Below are 12,098 nucleotides of genomic sequence, written 5' to 3'. Positions count from 1 at the left end.
TTTTTATCCCACACAATGGTAAAATCATATGCACACACACACACACACAGATCGCTGGCACCATCCCATGCCCACAGTTAGTGGTGTCATGAAATAAATACTATGTAAGGACGGAGCTGCCTGTCTGAACTCTTTGCATAAAGTTCAGTTTCATAACATCCTCAGTCGTGGCACCTCCTCGCTTGAAGGAAGCTCTCTCTAAGAAAAGGGACTGGCGGTGGCTCCATATGAAGAAGGGCAGTTTCAAAAGATGAGGCTGCACTGCTTTAACACTTCATCAACTGAACCGAAAACCAAATACATAATCAAAATAAAAAGATTCATGTAATTTGTAAAAATCACAACCTTCTTTGTCCTTTTGCTGGAATACTTTGTTTATCTTTAACTTCAGTATCATGTAGGTTTGAGAGCAGCTCAGCAGAGAGACAACATGAAAGGTGTGTTAAGGGATTACGATGGGCAGCTGGTCTCATATTCATATCAATGTCTGTCCTGCTTAAAACTCATGTGTGACTGATCTTTACATTTTACACTTATATGTCAAATATTCCTACTTCAGATTTTGTATGCTGCCTTTGTGGTGTTGGACAGCTCGCTCTGATCAGATGTGAACTGGAGGAGACACTGAGGCTCAAGAGCTCACTCTAGTGGGGAAAATCATCATCATCATCATCATCATCATTATGACTATTATTATTATTATCATTGGTCTCAAACGGAATGATGCATCTTTACATCCTTGACACATCCAAGCGGCAGAGCAACTTGCATCACCATAATAAAGTTGAAGTGAACAAATTGAGCGGTGGACACGGCTGAGGTCAAACTTTGTTTTTGTATTTGTCCTTTAATTACTGTCTGCAAATCCTTATTTCAATTAAATATTCATACATAAATGTATGTATGTATGTACGTACGTATGTATATAAGCTGTATGTTGCCCTTAAACACAAAGTGATTGCTTTTACACATTGCTTGTTTTTCACTTTTGTACAGTAAACCCTGAAACAACTCAGCAGAAAAGGGGAATCTGAACATGACTCAAGCACATTATCAGTGGCATTCAGTTTTTAATCATTTGACAAACTGTTTTAAGACTTTCTCAATCACACAACATCTCATTGATCCTTGGAGCACAGCAAAACAAAGATACAAAACTGATTTTAACCTTCAGGGGAAAAAAAAGGTAATTCCACACAAACAGGTCAGTATCCTGACAGCGTGGACACCGCCGGGTATCGTTTACGGTGAGTCATGCACTTGTCCCTCTCGATGAAGAGTGAGTGGGTTTTACAGTTTACGTCCTTCTCGAGGGTAATGCGTGACTCCTCCAGGTGGGACAGGGAGCGTCTGGCCTCACTCAGCTGCTGGTGCAGAGACGCCACAGTGGCATCAATCTGCCTCACCTCCCCTTCCAAACTACAGACACAGAGAGAGAGGGCAAGAGTGAGATGAGGCAGGGTGTAAGTGTGTGTGTGTGTGTGTGTGTGTGTGTGTGCGCATGCGTGCGTGCGTGCATGTGAGTGTGTGTGTACCTGAGCTGGGGTTCATCTCTGCAGAGCTCCATGTTGGGTCTGAGTGAGCGCAGGTACAGTCTGGACTGAGCTACTCTCAGTGGAGCCTCTTTGTTGTGGATGGCCTGCTGGAGAGCCACAATGTTCCTTTCCTGGGCCCCAATCTGCTCCAAGATCTACACACACATGATCATACAGTAAATAATCAACCAGTCAACCAGTTTATGTGCCTGTTTCTACCTGTTGAAGCTTCATCTCCTGCTGGGTCTTGGCCTCGATCAGCTCCCCACAGCGCTGGCTGAAGGCTCGGTCCACGCAGGCGCACTGGGCTCTCAGATCCTCGGTGGTGTCCTGCAGGAGCTGCTCCACCAGCAGCCTGACGCACACAAACAGCATCACTGTGTTTAGATAAAGCACCACATTGTCAGACCTGATTCTGTGGCAGCTTGAACACACTGACCTGAGACTGTTGGTAGCCTGTTCTTCCTGCAGGGCCTTGGACAGGTTGTCCTGAGTAAACTTAGCCCACGATGTGCAGTTACACACCCTGCAGCAGACCAGAGGACAAACTGTATAAAAGTTTTCTTCACCACTTTGCATTTTCTAATCATAGATTTATTTTATAGGAGTCTTTAAAATGATGTTACACATATAGACTCACTGGTCCTGCATGGTGGCAGAGCTGGGGTGGTGCTGTGTATCCGGGCTCAGGTTACTATATCTCCCACTGTGGTCATCAAAGTTGTAGGCCTGGTACTTATCGGACCAGTCCAACTCTAACGTCTGCTTGGCTTCTCTGTTCATCCTGACACACACACATGCAGACACAGCATGGGTGAATACGTGGACGTGCATGTCAGACGGTTTAATACACAGGAAACTTTCAGGTTTTTGACTCACTTGATCTGACTGACGGCCTGAGCGATGGTTCTCTTCAGAAGAGCCTGGACGTTCCTGATCAAGTCCACCTCCTACAAAACACACAGTCACACTGTGAGTGAGTGTGTGTGTGTGTGTGTGTGTGTGTGTGTGTGTGTGACACTGGGCCCTCTGCTGGTGCTGTTTCACTGTTACACTCAAGTCACTAGTAGCATTTGAACAGGGCTGCAGCTAATGATTATAACAAATATTGATTGATCTGCAGATTAATAGATGAAAGGTTTTAGTGCTTTAACACTAGAAGAAAAAGTGAAAAACAAGACAAATAAAAGCAGCCAATGCTCATATTTTTAAAGCTGGATTGATCAAATATTTGACATATTTCCCATGAAAATGGACTTAGTTTAAATAACAATATTCAATGAGTAATTAAAGTGATTTACGAAGTGCTACTAATTGTGGCAAGTCAGTTATTTCAATTTGAAAAAGTAGTTCCCCAGTTATTAGTTTTAAAGTGTACATTCCCCATTTAATAGTATCAATGCGCCAAGAGTTAACTACTGTTAACATTTGAATATAGTTACTGTCCTAAGTATTTTAAGACTTTCATCTATCCTGGGAAAATATCTGCTCTATATCTTTTATTTGTCCTATTAATTACGAATAGGACTAATTATTATTACACTAAACTTTATTAACACTGAGTTGCCACCATTGTCAGCTAAATTACACATAATCATGATATATTTTTTGTCCTATATAGACACACTCTCTCTCTCTCTCTCTCTCTCTCACACACACACACACACACACACACACACACACACACACAGCTCCACCATGTAGCACTAGTGTCCACCTTTAGCAGCTCCTCCTCCACGGTGTCTCTGACCAGGTCCGGTCCCGGTCTTCTTGTCCTGCAGCTCAGGTTATCGGTGGCGATGGCGTACGGAGCTTCTGTGGCGTCCAGCGCCTTCTCCAGCCTCCTCTTCAGCGCCAGCAGCGACTCCGTGTCGGCCAGCAGCTGCTGGATGTGCCGCTGCAGCTCGGACCTCCAGTAGTGGACGTCCTGCAGTCTCTCCCCCAGGAGGCGCGTTCCCTCGGCCTGGGTCTTCAGAGTGGCCTCCTCGGTGTCCTGGTACAGACTTTTGGACTCTCGCTGGATGCCCCGGGCCTCGGTGCGGTCGGCCCCGGCCTGCTGGAGGATGGTGTGGTAGTTGGAGAACCACTCAGCCGGCGTGTACTTGGCGGAGCGGTACCCCGCTGTGGCTGAGCCCGAGGACGGCTGAGGGAGCTCCCGCTGTGGATGGGACTCATTCCCCGGGACCCCCTGAGCCACAGCTCTGCTGTCATAGTGGGGCCTCGACACTAAAACCTCAGAGCTCATTCTCAGACAACTAAAGTGCAGCCGCAAGAGAAAAGAACCCTAAAAGACAAGGAGGAGGTGTAGATACAGATTTGGGGTTAAGGTACCAGCTGCAGTTTCAGCAGTCCTGAAGGAGACCTGAGCAAAGTGTTTGTTTGGTGTTGCCTGGTTACACATGTTGGCAGGAGCAGCTCTGGCTCAGGTGACCAACCATCAAATGAGCTGATGGAGACTAAAGGGCAGAGACTAAATAATTAACCACAAAACAGAATATATGACAGGGTCAGACGACACCAGAAAACAACTGATGCACTCCCCCCTTCAAACTCTCTGTCACCTCCATCCTCTCCTCCACTTTCACTTTGAGGGATCCACTCCAGATGTGGTCATCGTACACCGATTTTACCCAGCATCCATGAGCTGAAGATCAGAGATGGCCGCTGTGCAGACGTGTCTCTTTGTGTCATCGTGGATGGAGTGTATGTCCGTCGCCACGTCTGTTCTCTTGATCAGAACACCGTAGACGTAGCCACAGTCTCTCCAGCTGCATGGGTCAGTGTTTGTGTGTGTCAGCATGTTCCCTTTTGGGGACACAAAGCATGTCCCCACTGTGTAACTCATTATCATGACTATAATCAATATAAGACACCATGACTACTGAAGAGTATAGTATTGTCTGTGTGTAAATCTTTTTCGTCTGTGAGGTACACTTCCACTGTTGTCCAAAAACTATTAAAAACACATTTGCACTGGCTGACATTTTTTCACAACACACACATACTAGTTTACTTTGAGTCAAGCCCACATACAACATCCTGCTTCCAAAAATACACAAGCACAATAAGTCTGTATTAATCCACCGGTGAAAATAGTCCCTACAAATCAACTTTTTGGAGTCTATTTAGTAGCCCAGAGTTCCCCTGCACTATAGAATATAAGTGGAATATATTTTATTTTCTAAACACATATGTTAAAACACAGATTTATTTCACTTTTTCAAATTGAATGCAATGCAGTAAGCAACACTGACATGTTGCTTCAGTGATGACTGTGCTGTGTGCTCCCATAGTTTTGTTTATTCATTCACTTTTACAAAAGACAAATATGCTGCTAACTTACAATGTGGGGTATTTAACTGATAGAGTGCAGGTCGTTAAACTGTTATATTAACACTTAGCAGTGAAAAAGGAAAAGCAGTGAAAATTAGTTCAAGTAACTATAAACATGTTTATTGCTAATCATAAACCAATTATGTATCAATAATCACAAAGACCAACCTGGTCCAGACACTAGAAAGGTTTGACTGCAAAGGTACATGGATATGTGTTGGTCAGCTGTTTAATGAAACATTAAAAACACTGTTCAGGATCCCATGACTGAGCATGCGGCAAGTTCACGAATCTAAAAAAGTTCACTTCCTCTGACTTCACGTAGCCTCGCTCTGTCAAACAGAAGGAGCTGTGAGCTTGAAATGATCCAAGGCTCTAATACACATTTGCTTTTTTCATGTAACGTTTTCAGGCTTTTTATGTCTTTGTTAGTCTGGAAGCCTTTCAAAGCACTTTACAGCCAATTGAAAGCATCTTTATTCTTGACAAAGATAATATAACATATGATGTTATAGATATATGATATAATAGAATAGAATAGAAGAGAATATTATATACTATAATATAATAATTGATGATAAGACTGACTCACAACTTTGTGCTATTCCTCTTATTGCTGAGAAAGGTAACAAAGTAGAGTGGCGTACTGTAGGCTTATATAAGAACAATCAAACAATATAGAAAATTAATCTCATGACAGTTACAGACCTGGAGTGGAGGTTTGGCAAGTGATAAAGATGTTTTGTTGTTGTTTGTTTTGGTTTTTCACATTTTTTTGCACAAAAAGCAGAAACAGCACATTGATGAGGTGAAGATTATAATCATAATAATATATAATATATAATCAAACTAATATGATGTTTTATTCGATCATTTGAATTTTAACTATTAACATTTTTTTCAACTTATTTATCACATTTTGGAGGTCTGTCGTCATAATCAGAACGTCATCATTGCCACAGCTAACCTTGCACAAGTACTTCTCATGAGATTCATATCTCTCTTCGTATCGACATGAAACTTGAACTTCTCTCTCTTCATATCCAGACAGTTGGATCGATCCAGTTGCAATCCTCACACAACTCAGTATAACTACAAAGACGACAACATGAAATAAAAAATTTTTTGGCAGAAACCGGTATTCATTTCACTAACATGCTGTTTTATTTTCATAAAAACAAATAAACCTAAAATCCCAAAAAACCCAAAATCAAATTTTTTTGTCCCAGTTAAGAGAGTCAGAACTATGGTACAAGAAATAATTGTGAGCTGCTCAGAACATGTGTGACAGATGTGGTGTTTTACAAAAGCAAATGGCTGCACACAGCCTTGCAGAGTTCACACATCCTACTAATGAGAGATGGTTTCATTTACACTGGGCCTTGAGTTTGACACACGTGTCTTACAAATAGCATGGTACAAAATGGTGAGAAAATCATGTGGATAAACATCAACAGGGATGTCGAATTATCATATTGATGCATCTATCTGTGAAAGCTTCAGAATTACTTTCATTTACAATAATAATGTTTTTATTCAGTGCTTGATTCAGTTTAATCCTCAATCCAACTGATGATTTTTAATTTTTTAATTTGTATCTCCTGGGATATTTTTCACATTGTAGATTTTTAAAAAGTGAGTGAAACGTTGTTCAAACATGCCTAAAACATTGGGCTAGTTTCATTTCATACAAACAATAATGTTAAAGGAGAGTAAGTCAACTTCTAATTGGTCTGATTCAGACTGACTGCTGTAAAAGAAAAAATCTAGAAATAAAAATACATTAAATTGTGTGTGTGTGTGTGTGTGTGTGTGTGTGTGTGTGGCCAAGCAGTAGTTAGAGTTGGTGAATTTCTTAAAGAAAAGGACTGTGGTCTGTAAAAGTGTGTGACATTTTCTTTATTCATTCACCTTTACTGATGGTACACACAAACATGTAGGTAACCTAGATTAGTTTTTTTTCCCACAGTTATTTTCAAGGCGTGCCGACGTGTTAATTTGTTATATTAACAATGAGCAATCATAATGACTGTAAAGATAAAACCAAAGTTAAAGCATTATATATAAGCACAAAATATCACATGGCAATTATGAAACAAATCTGTACAAATAATGATACTCAGAGCATGAAAAGGTTGGACCACAGTATGTGTTGGTCGCCTGTTAACTGAGACAATACAAACAGGATCATTTGGGTACAAATGTGCAAAAATGCAAGCTCAGATCACAGACGTGCATGCTGTTCATCTCTTGGCTTTGATGAAAGTTTGATTACAGTAGATATCGTCTGCTGTGGTGTTTTGGTACACAGACTCATGATGGTCTTCACCTGCATCATCATAGTGGTGGCAGGCGCTCTGCGGTTTGGAGGTCCTCTGCTTTGATAACTCTACAACACCCTGATTTTCATAAATCTAGAAAAGAGCCAATAGAAATGAACAAACAAGAGGGTGACTTTACAGAGAAGAGAATTCGTCTTATTCATGCACATCTTTTGAAATCCACTTATCAGTCATGACTAAAAAATGTGTTCTTGCAACAGAACCTTAAAAATTGGTTTACTAATCAGCCAGCTGGTCATTTTATTTGCTCTAGACTTTGGACCAGAGCAAGAAATCTTTCTACACACAGGCCAGGCTGCGGTGAAATTTGGTGTAAGTGTTCATTTGCCAAGACAAATGATGGCTATTAATTTTGGTGACACTTAGACCTTTCATCAGCACCACTGTCACACATTCATGCTCCCATGAGGAGGAACCCTTTCATATTTAGATCCTGAACTTTTCTAAACCACCCTGCTGAGCCACTGATGTCTAAACAGAACACAAGGTCGTCTAATAGGCAGACTTTGCTGGGAATGCTATCCACATTCATGATCTCCAGAGTATAAATGTATTGATTTTGATGATCCCTCTTCCTTCTAGTAGTGCCACCCATAAAATAAACTTTGCAGATTGAGGCCAATTGATAGTAAAATCACCAATAAGACATTCTGTGCTTCTTACATCCATCTCTTCCTGTGTTCCTGTTGCCATGGTTTTGCTTCTGTGCACGTTGACTCCAGTTCCTGGAAAGACACAGCATAAGAAATGATCACACAGTTTGTTTTTGTGCATATGTGTGTGTCTGTGTATGTGTGTGTGTGTGTGTGTGCGTGTGTGTGCGTGTCTGCGCATACCTTGCACTTTGTAACATTTGTATTTATAAACTATGACAAATGTCAGTATGAGCAGCAGAGCGGGCACAATGAAAATCACAGGGTGAAAAAGTGCTGCATCTGAAAAAAAAGCAGAACAGAGTCAAAAAATGCACTTCCTGAAAACAGGCATGAGAGCACACGTCTCATAAGTGTCTTATCACAATCTCAAAGACAAAAGCAGAAAACAGCAGAAGTAGCGGTATCAGAACTTCCTCCCTGTTCATGAATAGTCAGTGTGTGTTTTAACATAAGTGTTAGTTCAACACGTGCGCGCGCGCACACACACACACACACGTACTTTTGGTATTTTTGCCAGGGATATGTGTTGACTGTGTTCCGTCAGGTTTGGTCTGCTGTGGAAAGACTGTCAGAGAAAAGATTCCTTAGTGGACTTATTTCTTATTTTTAGTCATAAAAGCGGGAGGGGGGCTTTTACAGAAAAACATTTTACACTCGCATGACGTGCGCGAAATGGGAGATGGAAGCACCTTCAACGACTAAGTTATGACGTAGCAAACATTTATCTCTCATGACTGATGTTGTTTTCTCTGTTGACGTCTTGGCCTGTGCATCAGAATCAACGCATTTCTGTGTCTTCATCTCAGGACAGCATGAAGAACGGCTAATACTAGCTGACATGGAAGAACTATTAGTACTTTACTTTGAGTTTTGAGTGAAAGAAAGTCATCAAAAACTATTTTAAAATGCTGTGTACCCCTTCCTTGATTGATTATAAAGCATAGACTGTATGACATTTAGATCACCATCTTGGTTTCAGAATCAGAGGTGACATTCATGCCGTGAAGACCCCTGCATCTGATTGGTTAGGTTCAGGCATGACCCACCTGTGGTTAGTTAGTCCTGCCCTAAAGCATGCTCTGCTTTATGGTCTGTTTTGATAATTCACAAAATGAACATCATGCTGTATTGAAGAAGACTAACTAGAGATCGACGCCATAAACTCATAAAGAACATTTTCACTAAGTAATACAACATAATAATAATAATAAATAATAATGGTAATAAATTGAGTAAGAAGTTATTTTCATATAAAGACTTTTTGCAACCAGCAGAGTCGTCGCCTCCTGGCTTTTAGAAAGAATGCAGGTTTAACAAACTTCCACATTGGCTTCACTTTTCAGAACCAGAGGCCACATCCACTTCTTTGATACAGTCTATGTTATAAAGATAGTTGTGCTATTATTATTTGTCGATAGTTTCAGGAGTTCAGAGGGAAGGAAGAGAGAAAATCAGATGACATGATGCACACCTGTGCTAAGTGAACCTGCAGGACATCAAGTTCTTACAGCAGGAATCAAACCTGGATATAATTACAGCTACATTCATTTTACTGTCGTATATTGAGCTGTATTCTCCATCTGTTGCTCTTTTGTAATCTTACCTACTTCCACGGTGATGGTAGGCGTCAGAGTGCTGGTCTGCTGTGGAAAGACTGTCAGAGAGAGAGAGATTCGTAGGACTCTGAATGCTAGTTTTTAAATCTCTTTCTTCCTTTTTCCACATCAACAAAAAGAAGAATAAACTGTTTAAATGTATGTTATTGTATAATCGATTCAGCTGCATTATATCTCTGTTCATAGTCTTACCTAAACTCAGGTGAATCTTGGTGTAGTTTCCAGGACTCCACTGTGAGTGTGAACCACACCAGTATGTCCCAGCATCCCCTTCTTTCAGCTCTGTGATCGTCACCGAGAAAGAGCCGGAGGAAACATCATCCTGCAGAGTGAACCTGCTCTGAATCGTCATCATGTCTGTACAGTTGCTGCGGTGGTCTCCCTTACAGAGGAACTTCCTGTTATCCCTGTGTTGTGGTGGATAGGGACACTGCACAGTAACTGGACGTCCCGCAGTGCTGCTCAGTTCGCTTGACTTCACGCAGCACCACTCTGTCAAACAGAAGGAACATGTGAGGAAAATATTTGAAGAATCTGCAGAACACAGTAGCCCGTATTCAGGTCAAATTAGAAATGGATTTGCATGGTTCGTCTTTCCTTTAAATAGACAAAAAGCGTAGAATCAAACCTTTGTTTCAGAATCCTTTTGTTATTTTTTCTCTCAATATATATTTAAAGAAAGATCTTTTCTAGCTGATTTGCATGCTGTGAAAAGTAATGTTTTCCTACAATGTAATGAGGTTGATCTGTGACCTCTCACCTTTGACTTCTAACTCAACAGCAGTAAAAACATCCAGGCCAGTGTATCTGTGGACGCCACAAAGGTATGACCCAGAATCCTTCTGGGTCAAGCTGGCAATGATCACTGTGAATTTCCCCGACACCTCATCATTAAGTGAGAACCGTCCGTTCTGTCTGCTATCGGAGGTGATTACTGCCTGCTCCAGACATGTGGAGGTCTGGTTTCCTCTGCAGAGGTACTTCAGGCTGTTCTCGTTCTCGTTCTCATACGAACAACTGATGGATGCTGAACCTTCCTCGTAACTTTGGACTTTAGTGGATCGGTCACAGCAGCTGTCTGCCAGAAAAAGAAACGACATTGCATCCTGTTACAAGCACTGATACAAGCATTCAGATTCTTTTCTTGAGTAAAAGGAGAATTATCACCATGTAAAAAAGTGAATCATGGAAGTATAGTTAGCTAAACATAGTGGAAGCAGTAAAAATGCAGAACACGCAGGCGGGATGGCCACTCTCAGTGATGTGTTAATGCTGCAGTACTGTTGCTGACGTATTTAAAAGTAAGCAGCGTAATAGTTAAACTATTTCTCTCACTGGTGGGCAGTTTAATCTAAACAAGGCATCAAATATTATTGTATGATCATGCGTTTTGTGTATAAACAATGAATTTGTAAAGAAACTGACTGTGTCAGATGTATTGTGTGTTATAGTGGAGGAAAACATACAATATTTGCATGTGAAATGTAGGAGTAGGAGTGTAAAACAGCAGAAAGTGGAAGTGGAACTCAAAGTAGATGCGCCTCAAAATTGTACTTGGTTGCAATTAAACATTGGATAAGTATAATGAAATAATCAATTTTATTTGACAATGTGGATATCCAGCATTGTTTTTTATTTTTTTATTTACCTACCTTGTTGTACTTCCAGGTTTACTTCAGTGTAGAGATCTTTTCCAGTCCTGGTAACCCCACACCAGTATTTCCCAACATCCGAAAGCCTCAGATCTGAGATGGTCGCTGTGAAGACTCGTTTACTTTTGTCATCATGGATGGAGTATCTGCTCTTCTTTGCTGCTGTTGTCATAATAAGAACGTCATCGCTGCCACAGTCTTTCCTACACAGGTACTTCTCGTAAGTTTCATATCCACTGTCATAGGGACAATAAACATTTGCTTCTCTCCCTACATATCCAGACACGCTGATCAACCCGGCTGCACTTGTCACACAGATGAAAGCAGCTGTAAAGAGAAGACAAATGTAAAAAGAGAGAGAAAAAAAACCACCTGAAAATGTGTCATCGTTACATCTTTTCATGTTTCTTCTTATCATTTCTTCACTGCACACATATGAACATTTGGATCTGCTGCGAGGTCAATAATGTCATTTTCATCCAAGCATAGTAGTGCTGCCACATCATATTTGCCGGACATAATCACTTATTTAATGAAAAGAGCTTACTGCACAGACAGAACTTGAGGTTTTGAAGGCTCCACATCCTCCTTCGATTGCAAACAAACAGAAACTTGAACTGTGCCTTACACTGGAATAATACAGCCTGCCAGTTAGATGTTGAACAGTTTCACTTCCTCATTTAGATCACCAGTGTTTTACCAACCTTAAACCATCACAAAAGTTAGTACGCCCAACTCATCTCTTGTCTTGTGAAAAACTTTGTAATGACTCACTTGTTTGCTCTAAAACTGTGACAGAGAAAAAGTTATTATCATTTATTTAATGGAGTGACACAAAGAAAACACATTCACCTGCACTCCAATCAGCAGGGTATGAATGAATGTTTGTATGAATTAAATTTATGCATCCTTGTAAGCTGTGAAGCACAAACAGATCCAGTCATCTAGTGTTCACATTACCGCC

At 40.9% G+C, this 12,098-nt stretch overlaps 2 protein-coding genes across 3 annotated transcripts; both read right to left on the bottom strand.

The window, feature by feature from the left end:
• Positions 1 to 1,114: 1,114 nt before the first annotated feature.
• Positions 1,115 to 3,780, bottom strand: tekt4 (tektin 4). Its single transcript, XM_070856558.1, has 7 exons — positions 3,253 to 3,780; positions 2,415 to 2,485; positions 2,176 to 2,319; positions 1,975 to 2,061; positions 1,755 to 1,890; positions 1,536 to 1,690; positions 1,115 to 1,419 (listed from the first exon to the last, which is right to left on the bottom strand). The coding sequence occupies exons 1-7, from the start codon at positions 3,778 to 3,780 to the stop codon at positions 1,206 to 1,208; spliced, it is 1,335 nt and encodes a 444-aa protein (XP_070712659.1). The 3' UTR covers positions 1,115 to 1,205.
• Positions 3,781 to 6,752: 2,972 nt separating this feature from the next.
• On the bottom strand, positions 6,753 to 11,750 carry LOC139198908 (polymeric immunoglobulin receptor-like). 2 transcript variants are annotated; one of them, XM_070827890.1, is made up of 9 exons: positions 11,682 to 11,750; positions 11,135 to 11,461; positions 10,243 to 10,560; positions 9,675 to 9,974; positions 9,470 to 9,520; positions 8,366 to 8,431; positions 8,047 to 8,145; positions 7,874 to 7,935; positions 6,753 to 7,282 (listed from the first exon to the last, which is right to left on the bottom strand). In XM_070827890.1, exons 1-9 carry the CDS (start codon positions 11,716 to 11,718, stop codon positions 7,112 to 7,114), a joined length of 1,431 nt encoding a protein of 476 aa, XP_070683991.1. In that variant the 5' UTR covers positions 11,719 to 11,750; the 3' UTR covers positions 6,753 to 7,111. The 2 variants fall into 2 exon arrangements, with proteins under 2 accessions (XP_070683991.1, XP_070683992.1); XM_070827891.1 differs by lacking the exon at positions 8,366 to 8,431.
• Between the last annotated feature and the right edge of the window lie 348 nt (positions 11,751 to 12,098).

The sequence above is a fragment of the Pempheris klunzingeri genome, chromosome 3, assembly GCF_042242105.1.
Source record: "Pempheris klunzingeri isolate RE-2024b chromosome 3, fPemKlu1.hap1, whole genome shotgun sequence".
Classification (NCBI taxonomy): domain Eukaryota; kingdom Metazoa; phylum Chordata; class Actinopteri; order Acropomatiformes; family Pempheridae; genus Pempheris; species Pempheris klunzingeri.
This window is presented reverse-complemented; position numbering and strand designations above follow the sequence as displayed.

Excerpts from the sequence above, each read along its gene's own strand:
- tekt4 (XM_070856558.1), bottom strand. The coding sequence starts at position 3,780 with ATGAGCTCTGAGGTTTTAGTGTCGAGGCCCCACTATGACAGCAGAGCT. Across the intron at positions 2,062-2,175 it reads TCTGCCACCATGCAGGACCA|GGTGTGTAACTGCACATCGT; the intron begins GTGAGTCTATAT and ends GGTCTGCTGCAG. Across the intron at positions 1,891-1,974 it reads CAGGCTACCAACAGTCTCAG|GCTGCTGGTGGAGCAGCTCC; the intron begins GTCAGTGTGTTC and ends TGTGTGCGTCAG.
- LOC139198908 (XM_070827890.1), bottom strand. The coding sequence starts at position 11,718 with ATGTGGAGCCTTCAAAACCTCAAGTTCTGTCTGTGCA. Across the intron at positions 8,432-9,469 it reads TACCATCACCGTGGAAGTAG|TCTTTCCACAGCAGACCAAA; the intron begins GTAAGATTACAA and ends TTTCTCTGACAG. Across the intron at positions 8,146-8,365 it reads CCCTGGCAAAAATACCAAAA|ATGCAGCACTTTTTCACCCT; the intron begins GTACGTGTGTGT and ends CTTTTTTTTCAG.